This window comes from Haemaphysalis longicornis, unplaced genomic scaffold, assembly GCF_048455015.1.
Source record: "Haemaphysalis longicornis isolate Haplotype H1 unplaced genomic scaffold, Haemaphysalis longicornis Haplotype H1 scaffold_12, whole genome shotgun sequence".
NCBI classification, from domain to species: domain Eukaryota; kingdom Metazoa; phylum Arthropoda; class Arachnida; order Ixodida; family Ixodidae; genus Haemaphysalis; species Haemaphysalis longicornis.
Genome location: NW_027526225.1, coordinates 79168174 through 79180691, shown reverse-complemented (window position 1 = coordinate 79180691; position 12518 = coordinate 79168174). Strand labels below are relative to the sequence as shown.

The 12518-nt window shown below is 45.7% G+C and overlaps 2 protein-coding genes across 2 annotated transcripts in view; one reads left to right on the top strand and one right to left on the bottom strand.

Moving 5' to 3' along the window:
• The window catches only part of LOC144162846 (transforming growth factor-beta receptor-associated protein 1 homolog), a 38905-nt gene extending 34665 nt beyond the window's left edge, over positions 1-4240 (bottom strand). Inside the window, exons 1-3 of the mRNA XM_077693547.1 lie at positions 3793-4240; positions 2898-2950; positions 107-200 (exon numbers count right to left, since the gene is read on the bottom strand). Coding sequence (XP_077549673.1) covers positions 107-200; positions 2898-2950; positions 3793-3861 — 216 coding nt within the window. The 5' untranslated portion in view covers positions 3862-4240. The remainder of the gene's footprint in view (positions 1-106; positions 201-2897; positions 2951-3792) is intronic.
• Positions 4241-4349: 109 nt separating this feature from the next.
• LOC144162849 (apoptosis regulatory protein Siva) lies at positions 4350-10745 on the top strand. The gene is made up of 4 exons (XM_077693553.1): positions 4350-4573; positions 4870-4959; positions 9161-9317; positions 10450-10745. The coding sequence occupies exons 1-4, from the start codon at positions 4465-4467 to the stop codon at positions 10496-10498; spliced, it is 405 nt and encodes a 134-aa protein (XP_077549679.1). The 5' UTR covers positions 4350-4464; the 3' UTR covers positions 10499-10745.
• The last annotated feature ends 1773 nt before the right edge of the window (positions 10746-12518 follow it).

The following is a 12518-nucleotide window of genomic DNA, read 5'->3' as shown; positions in this document are numbered from 1 at the left end:
TGAGCATAAGCACACCCTGCCAAGTTTATGCTTACCGTTGCAGGCAGCGCAAGTTAACCGAGGCAAAGACACTGACATCTAAAGAGCCAACTACGGCCACCCTCACCGTGCCGATGTACTTCTGGACAACCTTGCGAGCAGCCACAGTTCGCCGGCCGTCGCACCAGCTGTGGTCTTCCAGGTCATACTGGATGAGGAAGCTGTAATAAGGGGGGAGAAAAAGAGGCGGGGAGGAGGGTTCACTTTGGCGTGTTCTCACAGAGTCCTCTTTGAAAGCAACAGTCAAGACGTAAAATGGACATATTGAACGGAAGAAACGGAGAAGACTTCAGTGCAGCTGCCTGTCCTGATGCTTCAAGCGGTAATGCACCACCTACTGGCTCAACACAAAGACGATTTACTTAGCTATTGGAGGAGCTTGCAGCTTTGAAAAAAAAAAAAAGTGAAATTCCTTCAGCCGGTGAATGTCTGGATACGGTTCAAAATGCTCAAGAATGCATTTAAATTTCACAACTCTATACTTTTGCCTATACTTTCTATACTTCTAGCCTCTATACTTTCTATACTATGCTGCCTATACATGTCATGCAAGATACAACGATGCCAAGAAGAGCATACATGAGCAGAAAGCACCAGCTCCTGTAGAATAGACGCTGGAAGTCTTTTGCAGAAAATCGACAGTTGGGAGAGTGTTTGAGACCTCCAACTCTATTATTGACTTTCAACAGACACCATTAGTATCTTTTTAATTCCTCCATCACTTTTGGTGACTTGGTATAGACGGTATTTGCTTGATCACATTTTCATTAGCACCTTTTCGTGTCATCTAAGAATTGCAATAATGTAAAGACTGCAACACAAGCGTGAGTACTACATGCACTATCGGCAATAAAATTGCTGGAGGCGACACAATCATTTTCCCAGTTAATGCATATTTTATTAATTAATCAGAAAACGTGGAGGGCATCTTGCCGCAGTATTTCACCCCTGAAAAAAAGTATTTAAAACACAGCAAGAGTCTCAATAGAAGTACAGAGTTGTAGACATTTACCTATTTGCTTGCAACAAAGTGCATCAGAACATGTCAAATTAGAACTCAAGTTTTCAAGCTTTACTCGTCTAAACAATGCCTAGGCTCTGAGGTGCACCACAGTGGAGGGTTACAGATTATTTTAGATTATCTCATTTTATTTGATCTTATTGTAGATATTGAAGATGCACCAAAATCTTGACACATGATCTGTTTCCGTTAAATGTCTTCACAAGAAAAACAGCTGCTGTGACTGCGAATCAAATTTAGAGACTCTCTGCAATATTGTGACAAATTATCAATGTCACAATGTACCTAGCTTATTTCTGTTATAGCTGATAGTAATCATTTCATGAAACACTGGGTATGCTCGACAAACAGGAATATTTAAGTGGTGATGTCGCTTATGCCAGTTGGCTGGTGTTGTGTCAGACAAGTCCAACACAGCCGAAGGCTGTGCTGCTTCGACCGGCACAACGCGCACCATACGCACTGGTGCTTCCGCGTTTACGTGTGTTTGTGACTTCCGTTGCTTACCCCACCATTCTGACTGCTATAAAGAGAATGTGCACTAAGTTTAGGTGTTGGATTTTTGTTTTATTTTGTCGGCCTGAGCCAATCCCAACCAGCTGCCCATAATACGTCATAAGTTCAGTGCGGAAAAGTAGCTAGGGCGTCGCACACCTATTTTCTGGTTTCCTCATGATATACTTCATTTGAGTGATGTTTGCATTAAAAGTGGTGTCAGTGTTATTTTAACAAGGCAATCTTTCGAATGAACCAAACTCGCATTTTGTCTCAATGGCCACTTTAGGCAAAAGTCTAACTTATATCAAACTCTTTCCCTGTGCAGTTTTAGCCCAAATATAGAGTCGTGGACAAACGAAACACGAATACGAAAATATGAACCAGAATACACAAACACCGCGATGTCTTTCCACGCGAATCAAAATGACGCGCGACTTAGTTACAAAAAACAAAGGTGGTAATTGTGGCTTTCTAAGTATACCAATGGGGTGCCGTTATTAGAACTCAACAAACAGTATTTTTTCAATTTTGCGTGTTTCGGTTCGTATTTTCCGGTTCACATTTCATTTGTGTATGACGACTGTGCATGAAACAAGTTTGAATGACTTTCTACCCTTCTTCAGGTCTCAGATGTAACATGCGTACCAAGTCCGTTAGATATGACGAAGAAAATACTGCGCAGTCAATTCGCACCACCCGCCCAGGTGGCTAAGGCATCGTGCTGTTGAACCCAAGGATGTGGGTTCGATCCCAGACCCAGTGGATGCTTTTCAGATGGAGGTGAAAACCAAAGAATCTAACGTGAAACCTGGGGAGGGGCAAAGCATGCAGAGTACAAGTGTATCCTTGGCGTTTTTGTCAACGGAGAAGAAACCGTTGTGGGGTAGAAGTATACAGCTTTGCTGTAAAAGTCTCGTGTCTTTGAAGCACGACGCTCCCTATTGCAAGGCATAAACGAGAGTCCCAGTGTTTCTTTAGTACTCATTACGAAGCGCTCCAGCGCGAGGCGTAAACGAGTGTCCTAGAGTTTTTTTAGCACGCTTGTTCAGCACGTGTGTCCCGGTGTTTTTTTAGCGCTTGAACGTAATGTTTTAGTGCTAAGCGTAAACGAGTTTTCCGGTGTTTTGGTACCGTGACTACATGAGATGACGACTACGACGACAGGAGACGCCAAGAGCCCCAGCCCCTAAGGGGCTTTGCCCCTAAAACACCGATGTGTTGAGATCCCCAGGTGGTCAAAACTAATCCGAGCCCTAGACTACAGCGCACCATAAGCCCAGGTGTACCTTTGGTGTGTTAAACCCCCATAATTTGAATTTGCGTGAACTGTTCCACTCACCCATCTGCAGTTCCGACATAAAGTGCCCTTCCACTGCATTCCAGGCATGTTATCTGTAACAGAAGAAATGGGAAATAAAAACAGTCGGCTGTTATATTTGTGAATGCGTCAGCAGGTTAGACAGAAGCTTCTCAGCAGACTCAGCCCTTTTCGTTAGACGCTGAACTTAAAGTGCAAGACGGTTAAATGATATGCTAAACTGATTGCCAGACGAATGGCTTATTCATGGGCAAAGAAACATACGGAAACTGACATAAGTATGAAAGATAATAGCATACCACGCAGGAGCACGCCTAAATAGTAAGCAACTTGTTAACGGCTTAAAGCAATTTTGACGAGGTTGCGATCAAACACCGACTTTAGGGTCACCTCAGAGCTTATACTGCAACCGGTGCCAAAAAGAGAACAGCTTTCCTCGCAAGTGCGAGGTGCTACACATGTGAATGTGAACCGGACGGACACCTACACCTGACGGACTGTCTAAACATCCGCAGAAATTAAATCAAACACCAGTAACGGCCGTTGCGCGCTTTGCAGCAGACGAAACATACGATGCACGTACCCTAACCCCTAAACTTTCCAGTCAAGCACAGAAAGCGGTAAAGAACAGTCGCACAATTCCAGACGGAAGCAACGCAGCCAACAGTGCTCGGACAAACATTCATGCAGTCCACAAGTCGCTTCATTACGGTTTCTCCGTAGGCTCTGAACAAGAACAACCGCGTTAACACACTACGATTAGACGCACGGACTGTTTCCAAAACCGCGCCGTTTTGACCAAACGTACGCACACATATTGCGTGCCCGCGGCCGAAAGCACTCGTATAACGGTGTATGAGGTTTAAAAATCTTACAAAACTTATGCTGTCTATTAATCAACCGAACTTAAATATACCTCGGTCGTCACTGCCCCCGTCGAGACTCGCTCGCTAAGCGGAACCAAGTCGAAGGCCTTCAGACTCATCCCTACGACGTCCGGCGCACGGGAAAGTTCATTGCGACGACTCTGTCGGGGTCTCCCTCATCTCGGCCACCGGTCGGCGCGAGTCGATCTCCCGGCGACGCCACCTCTACATTCCGCAGTCGCGATCACGCAAACGCGGATCCACCCTCTTTTCTCCCCGTCGACGGCCCAAGTCGCACGCCGCCGGCTTGAGGACACCACGATCCGGGCCCGTAAAAGCGCACCGCTGCGACGGGCACGAAATCGGCCGCTGCTCCGTGGTGCTGCTTTGAGCCGCGTGCTTTGTCCGACGCCGCGAGCACGGCGTACACAGCGTACAGAAGACGCGACGTGCCGATGCAGAAGATATCGGGGACGAGCGCCGTCCGCTTTCATGGGACGGGAGTGTTTGGTTTCTGCTTGGCCACCACGCGGCTTTCTCACGGCTTCGCGGCGGCACACCGATCTGAGGCGAGCCGATCCAGCGACGGTAGTCGATATTTGAGCCAAGCACAGCCGAAGAAAAATCCAGCGGCGGTCGGGCGGGAAAGAGGCGCTAATCTTCCGACGTCTGGCGCATAAGTTTCATTTGCGGAAATATTTAATCGCAATCAAGTCAACGCGATGAAAAGAAGGAACCCGTTTGCTGATGATGTCCCCATGCAGTGCAAGTTGTACTTGTCTGAGAGAGAGGCGAGTAGGAGCTGCGAAAAGCGAATGGCTGCTGTGCACTGTGAGTGTTTTGTCGACGTTTTTGACGTAGCACCAAGCTTCCAGGTGACTGGCAAGCTTGCGGCCAGCGCGTTGCCAGTGTTTACTGTTATGAATGCTTTGTGAACGGGCCACGTTCGTTACAAGCGGATTTACATGAAACTGAGGGCTTTTAATGCCAGTGCTTCCGCGTGCCTTATGTTGTGAAAAGAGAATATGGGCTGAAATCATTCTCTGCACTCCTCAAATTCAGAGGCTGCTTAGTTCAGAGGCTAGTGTTTTTAGTTTCATTCGCTGTTTTCTTTTCATTTTTTGCAGCCAAGACCCTGAGAATGTTGTACGGCGCTTCCAGCCTGCGAAACGGAGTTGTCAAACTAGCCGCTACTCCAGCGGGTGAAACACCTACCAGTAAGTGACCGTTCCGTTTTTTTTTTTCTTGGTGTTTTTTTCTTGGTACCCGCAGTGTGTTGATTACTTTCGTTCCCTAGTCATTCACTTTTTAATGCGCAAACGTTAGGTGGCTCATTAAGCGAAAAAGCGGCCACGCCAGAAAGGCGACGCTTAGTCTAATTGTCTAGCTGCGACGCGTTTCGTAGCACTTGCCTCAGAAATAAAATAAGCAATGTGTGGGCTTGCGCAGAGCCATGCGGAAAAGAAGGGGGGGGGGGGGGGAAGCAGCATCTCTTTGCTGGGCAGCTTTCCCCTCGCCCTGTGGCACAGCAGTCACCAGTGAGCCAGGGTTAACTTCGTTGTGCAAAGAGGGACTCGGTGGCATTCGACATGCCTTGTTAGTGCTTTGACATTCACAACTCATAAGAAGTGTTTTGGGGTCCTTAGAGTTTCTTCTGTGTGTCCCACCCCTTCACTGCTACACTGTACTCACTGAATGCCTGTTCGATGTAAGGTACTGTAAATAAACAAGGTGCCAATGCTTGAAGGTCATCTGACAAACGTTGCTGCTGGGCAACGTCATTCTGTTAATATGTGAAGCCTCTTAATTAAGGTCATATGGGAAGTATACCGCACGAGCAAGGAAGCACGTTGATATGATGAAAAGTACGAAATGGTCCTTTTTTTTTTGCATTTGTAGCCTCTGCCAACAGTTTCAATTCCATAGCATTCGTAGGGTTGTTCGTATTCGGGTTTTTATATTTTTAAAATGGGGAGGGGGGGGGGGGGGGGGGCAAAAATCGTGTGCTATTTTTCAAACTAATAATTCAAGAGAAATCAGGGTTTTTTTGTAAAAGCATTCCGGAATTCAAGTTTTTTGGGTTAAATTTACAGAGGTGTTGCTATGTAACACACTCACTTAATTTTATCAGAAGGTGTCACGCGCTTCTCTAATGCTTTAAAATTTATGTTTTTTTCAAGCTGGTGATCAGGGGGACATCAGTGTTTTCTAGCAGATAATCTCTGAAATTTCGCGTTTGTTTGGAAATGAATCAGTGATTATGACAGTTAAGAGCACTGATAACTTCCAAGCAATGAAACATTTTATTCACAAAAAGCTGGTCATTGATTTTTTTACAGATCCTTGTTTACATACATTATCATCTTCATGCGCAACATGTCGGTCTCCGTTCGAGACCTAACCTCAACTGAGAGAAAATTCTCTCAACATTACAGCTTCGATTAGCTAGGAACAGCAATGTCAGTGCAGCACTTGCCAGCCTTGGTTATCAAGTGGTAGAGTCATGCCAACACTCAATGTGTTCGAAAGCTGTGCTTGTGGGGATTGCTTCTTGAAAGTACCGTATTTACTCGTGTGATGATCACACTTTTTTTTTTCCAAAAATATGATGTAAAGTTAGGGGTGCGATCATTATGCGAGGTAAATTTTTCGGGAAAAAGTTTCAGCGCAGAAAACGCAAGTGGCAGGTCAGAATGTTTACGATAAGTCTCATACCCGCCGCGGTGGCTCAGTGGCTAAGGCGTTGCGCTGCTGAGCACGAGGTCGTGGGCAACGTTTATAGAACCAAGGTCAGTTTTAAAACTCTCCGCCTCCGCCATACCAGCAATACGGCGGCCGAGCGACCCACAGCGCCAGGTGGCGTCGCCGTCGCAACCGGCTCCCTTCAGCCGCTGGGGAAGCACCAGCGAAAGCAGCGCGGGCCGCATCTGTACTGCCGTTGCGAGCTTAATCGCGAAATATGCCGATCGCCGTGTTTATAACCTTTTATTTACGCTTGTAAGTGGTAAGTCTAGCCACATGTCACCGGAGCTACGGCGCTCAATCGGTGACAACCATTGCGCAGTAGCCGCTTGCATTTCAAAGGCCGCGCGGCTTTGTGGCTGCACTTCCGCGTTCGTTTAGAGCATCGTCTGCCATTTCACATTACATAATTTACGTTTCTTGTTGAGGCGGCTGCATATTCTAACCCTCTAGGCAGGAAATGTGGCTGGTACGTTATGCAGAGACATTAGTGAACGCTGGCAAACATTGTCATCATTTCGTTAAAAAAGCTTTATCGGTTGAATAAAAGAACCAAAAAGTGGATATTTTTTTTAGTTTCAAGGTAGGAGATATTTTCACGGGATATCCCTCTTGGTGAAAAGAATAGGCTGTCAAGTATCAGCTTTGCGTGGTGATGGGGCAGAGAAGGGAATCAAGACGAAGACGACGATCGCAGTGCGCCCGGCACAAACCGTATCTCTGTGTCTCCACTGCGGTGCCTAGTAGCTCTGTAAATAGTGCAAATACCGCTATTATAATCTCGTCTACTTCGTGCCGGTAAATGAGATTATAGTAACTGTATTTACGCTATTGACAGAGCTTCTAGGCACTGCAGCGGAGACAGCAGCTGCCCGAAATAGTTACTTCTTCCCCGATTGAAACACTTTTAAACGAAAAGAAGCTATCCCTTTATTTTCTGAAGAACAACAACAACAAAAAACCAACATAACTTCTATTGTAATCTCTGCCAACATTCTTTCGCCAGCTCGCCAATTGAAAACGAACTCTTTCCATGTCTCTCAACGATGGTTCACTGCTCGCTGCCAGCACGTCTAAATTTGCAGCACTTTCTTCGGCTGCACCGTTAGCGCTTGTTGTGGCTTTCTGTGCATGCAGACGAGGTCTGTGCAACAATCTGCATGTTTCGGCGTGGAAATTTCTTTCTATTTGCCGGCGGCTTGGATAGGTAAGGAAGCAGGTTTGGAAATATTTTCGGGACGGCTCCTTCGACGAGGCTCCACTTTCCTCACTCAGTTGCTACTTTTTCACTGTTAATGAAGTGGGTGTAGCTCTTTGCTATGTCCTCAGGGTAAAAATTCACACCACACGCGCGATTTGGCTGAGAGGTTTCGGTCGAGACACGCATTGGCACGGTACCATATATCTGCACGGAGGCCGAAGTAACTTGAAGTGCGAGAAAAGCGCCTTTGGGTTTGGTTTCCCCTGTAACCACCCGTGCAACCGGGGACACAACACGCCGGCATGGTGCTCACCTAACCATCTACAACTGGAGTGCGCACGCAAGCACGCATGCGCGGAGACGCTAGCTGCACAACGGCAGGTGTATCCCTCAGAACGTGCTGACCTCAGCTGCCTCCTCAGCCACCCGGTGCTCCGCGCGGGAGCCGGGTGCGACTGCAGCGCCATCAATGCGGCTTGGTGCGGCGGCGCCGGAAAACACTTCGAAGTTTTACAACTGACCTTGGTTCTATAAACGTTGGTCGTGGGTTCGATTCCCGGCCGCGGTGGCCGCTTTTCTGATGGAGGCGAAAAGCAAAAATGCCCGTGTGTACGAGATTTCGGGGCACGTTAAAGATCCCCAGGTGGTCAAAATTAATCAAGAGCCCTCCACTACGGCGCGCCTCATCGCCTGCGTTGCGTCGGCGCGTTAAACTCTACAATCAATCAATCGATCATCATCGATAAGTCTCATGAACATAATAAACGTAACACATAAAAACATAATAAAAACTCCACTGACCACCGAATTACCATCGAGTGATGCAAAATGCAGTGTTTTCATTACGGAACGCGCCGGAATGAGTTTGCTGTGAGGTGAGAACAGGTCGACCAATAAGTGGCTGCTGCTGTCACAGTGTGGGACATCAAGACACGGCTGCCGACACAGCAAGCCGAGCACGTTTTTTTTATATGTTTTGTGAGTACATCATGTGCATTTAGTGAGAGTTTCTTCCACACCAATAATGAACTCGCGCTTGCCGATTACGCTAATATCATTGAGTCTGCGGCAATAACGACGCCATGTCCGCTTTGAAAGAGAAGGAAACTAACGTAAGCACGACCACCGTCGTCTAGACTTGGCACACATACGACATATGGCTGCGGCAAGTTCAGGGTGCGCTCATTTCGCGGGAAATAAAAAACGTCATATTTTGACGACAAACTTCAGGGGTGCGATCATTATGCGAGTAAATACGGTACTGGTTGAGAACGACGGACTGTCAGACCACAACTGTGCAGAACGATACTTTGAAAGGGTGCATTCGGGGAGAAATCAGGTTTAACCCCATGCTCCTGAAACATGTTCGGGGAGTAAAATCGGGGTAAAATCTGGTTTACCCGAAAACGAACAACCCTAACCATTTGTCTCCAGAGGTAAACAAGGTTATATATACCTGCCTTGTCTCATTTCAGTGAACTCATCGCAGCCACAGCAGTGTGGGTCCTGCCATCGAAAGTGCGTCGTCATTGTGTCGACGTGTGCCTTCTGTGATCGGATGTCCTGTGATGCTTGCACACGCTCATGCAGTTCTTGCGAGAAGGCCTTCTGCACACTGTGTTCTGTGCTGAGGTGAGCTATTTTAACACAATGGGGATTTTGGGGGGGAATGTTGTTCTGCACTGCTCAGTAGTACAGGGTACAAGTCCATGAAAGGCACGCCGAGATGTTATGCATCAGTATCATGAATGCAGCGTGAAGCAATACAAGGCCATGCACTGAAATTTGTCGGGATCATCTCGTGCCTTGTATGAGAGCTGATGTCACAGTTTTGCTATTGACCTTTCTTTTAACTCCACAACTCATTTTTCACTAACCTGAGGAGTATAGTATATTATGTACATGTGGCCTTACCTTTGTACTGTTTTTCAGAAAAGGAAAGCTCGCTCAGTTTATGCCAGCATTTCTGGTTATAGCCCTGTCCGACGGACACTTTCAATCCGGATTGAAGCAAAGTGCGATTGACTTTTGAGCGCACTCAACGTATCACTGCACTGGTTGCACTTGCACCAGTTGCACTTACGTATGCCAGATGTTGCCAAATATGTATTCTGCAGTCGACACCTGGTAGCTTTGCACTGTCCTAGGTATATTAACTACATAAATGCTATCACATGTTTATTTGAGTTAAGTTATTTGAAACAATTTGTGGCTTTGGCTGAAGTTATCACCTTCTATGCCATTTTTCAGCGGGGACGAGATTATCACCGCTTTTGTTCGATCGCATTTAGGAATCTCAATCGTGCTTGGGGAACAAGAATTGAGTTCGAGTGGGATCGAGCTCGATTGCGATTGAAACTGGCCATTTAACAGCGCCCGATCCGGATTGATCTCAATCCGGATCGGCTCAATCTCAATTCAAAGTGCTCGCATGACAAGGGGATTAGTCGTTACGAATTCCTGTGATGCCGAGCCTCTTGGCGGTAGTACTATAAGTACTTGAAAATGGTACTTATTCAAGTTAAAGCTAACTTCCCTTATAAGTACTTGAAAATGGCACTTATCTGAGCTAAAAATAATCTGCCCTTATACACTCTTTTTTAAATCCGGTCCATCAGTGTTGAAAGTTTTGGAAGTGTTGGCAGTTTAGCAGAATTGTTTGCGGAAGCAATTTTTCCAATCTTGCAAATAAGTTGCAGGATACGCGAAAGTCAGGTGGTCGTGAATATTGTATTCTGAAGATCTTTTGTTGTTTTCTTCGCAGGTATACGCAACAAGGAGAATATGCAATATGCCTGTCCTGTGCTAATTAGATTACCGTGAGGATTCCTGTTTCGATGTAGATATGTAAATATGGCCTTAGTTTGTCCCTGATTTTTAAGCTACTTATGATGATGACGTGAATTGTGATAGGTCTGCAAGTCAAGAACAAATGTGTATTCGCAGCCGACCATGTGCGCCTCGTGTAATTTTAAGCGTTTTATAAAATGTTCAGTCTTTGTGCACATTTACAAATGTAGTTCTTTTACCTTTTTCGGAATAAATTGTTTCAAAGTGGAATACCGTGGTATTATTTCTTGTATGAGTGACTATATTTCCGAAGTAACTCTCTGTGCTAGAGGATGCCGTTGCAGATGCGTGCTAAAAAAAAGTTTTGGCATTGATCTTGCTCCTGCTAAAAAGATTGATTGCCTCTAAGCTTCAAGCTTCGTTATGTGACAAGGTATCATGCAACTTTATTGTGTGATTGCTGTCAAATATGCACGCATGAATAGCTTAAGTAACCACATGAAGCTTGTGGGTTGTTCCTGGCCACCACTACATAAGCAAGTTACAGGGGTGCCAGTAAGAGGGCATTAAATGGTGTGCCCACACTATGTACCACTGTGTATTCACACTATGTACCCACACTATGCACCAGGTAAACTAGTGAGTTACGCTTGTCACGTCGCGCACTAAATCGCCCCATGTGGTTCCCCTAGACTCTAAAAGGCTGCATTAATTTGTTCTAAGTTAAAGATTACAACTTTCGTTGCCATTTCAGCTTTCCACAATGAACAGTGCATTGTTTGTAAATAAATATGATGGCTTTTCTCTCCGTTTTGTTCTTTCCGGTTTTGAATGCGAGATAGCATGTAGCAGACCGAACACCAGACAAACCGGCTGAGACTGTGTAGTGCTGCCATCTAGTGGAAGGCAAAGAAAATATCTGCGGTAGGCCAAGGTGGCGATTAGTGAATCTGATTGGTGGCTCAATCGTGCGGTTCATTGTGCCAATAATCTCTTTTGCTGCTAACTAAGATACCTCTCCAATTCACCCAGATAAATCTTTTGACTGCACATACTTTGTTACAAAGGCAAAAAACCTTACTGAAATCCGAACTGAAACAGAACATACCATGTCTGGTAGCAAGGCAGCATGCCCATTGGCGGATCCAGAGGGGGGGTCCGGATGTCCTAACCCCTCCCTTAATTTTTGAATTTAAACCTCCAAGAAGATGACCACTCAGGTCGCAGAAAAAGGTGAATTGATGACTTGTTGTATTCCTTGTGTTTTTGCTTTCCCGAAATTTCAGTGAATAAATAAGGCTCCTCCTCCTCCTGCTTATCATCATCATCATCACTGATAGGAGCTGACCCCCCTCTCAGAAAAAGCCTGGATCCGCCCCTGAGCATGCCTAGCTTAGGTCTGTGCCCTTCTAAGAAAATGTGCTCAAAAAAGTTCCCAGATACACTTAAGATTTTCATATTTGAACCATAAGAACACTTAAACAAGCTGTGGCAATTTTATTTCCCTATTCACAACTAAGGATGCTGCAAATTGGGCTGAAAAATGTGCAGTGCAGTGATGCGTTTTCACGCTTTCGGAATTTTAAGGGGGTTAACGGCTGCTAGCTGCCACAACTGGCATTTCTTGTACTATCTCACTCTTGTTTACTGATACAAAAAAACTTTCTTTCATATCAGTGTCCCCTTAAGAAAACCTGCTGTAGTGGCTAAAAATTATTGTCGCAAGGTAATCAGCAGAACTATTAGAAAAGAATTGCGAATGCAGGTTCAATAGGGACCCCGACTGAATGAAAAAGCAAAAACTCCTTTGTTTGGATCCAAGCACGTTATAACCATCTCCAGGTGGTTAAATATAATTTGAAGCTCTCCAATATGGCACGCGCCGTAGCTCAGGAGTAGCTTGAGCCCATACAACACCCCAAATTTTTAAGGGAAGAAATTGCTTCGTTACAGGCAACGTTTAACGATGCTTTCGGTGAGCGAGAATAGCGAAGTAGACATCTACAGAGCACGTTAAGTTACAGCATGAAAGGTTGCCTTCCG

Bases quoted from the DNA above. Each gene is read 5' to 3' on its own strand.
- LOC144162849 (XM_077693553.1), top strand. From the start codon at position 4,465: ATGAAAAGAAGGAACCCGTTTGCTGATGATGTCCCCATGCAGTGCAAG. The intron at 4,960-9,160 runs GTAAGTGACCGT...GTCTCATTTCAG, and splicing joins AGCGGGTGAAACACCTACCA to TGAACTCATCGCAGCCACAG. The intron at 9,318-10,449 runs GTGAGCTATTTT...TTTTCTTCGCAG, and splicing joins ACACTGTGTTCTGTGCTGAG to GTATACGCAACAAGGAGAAT.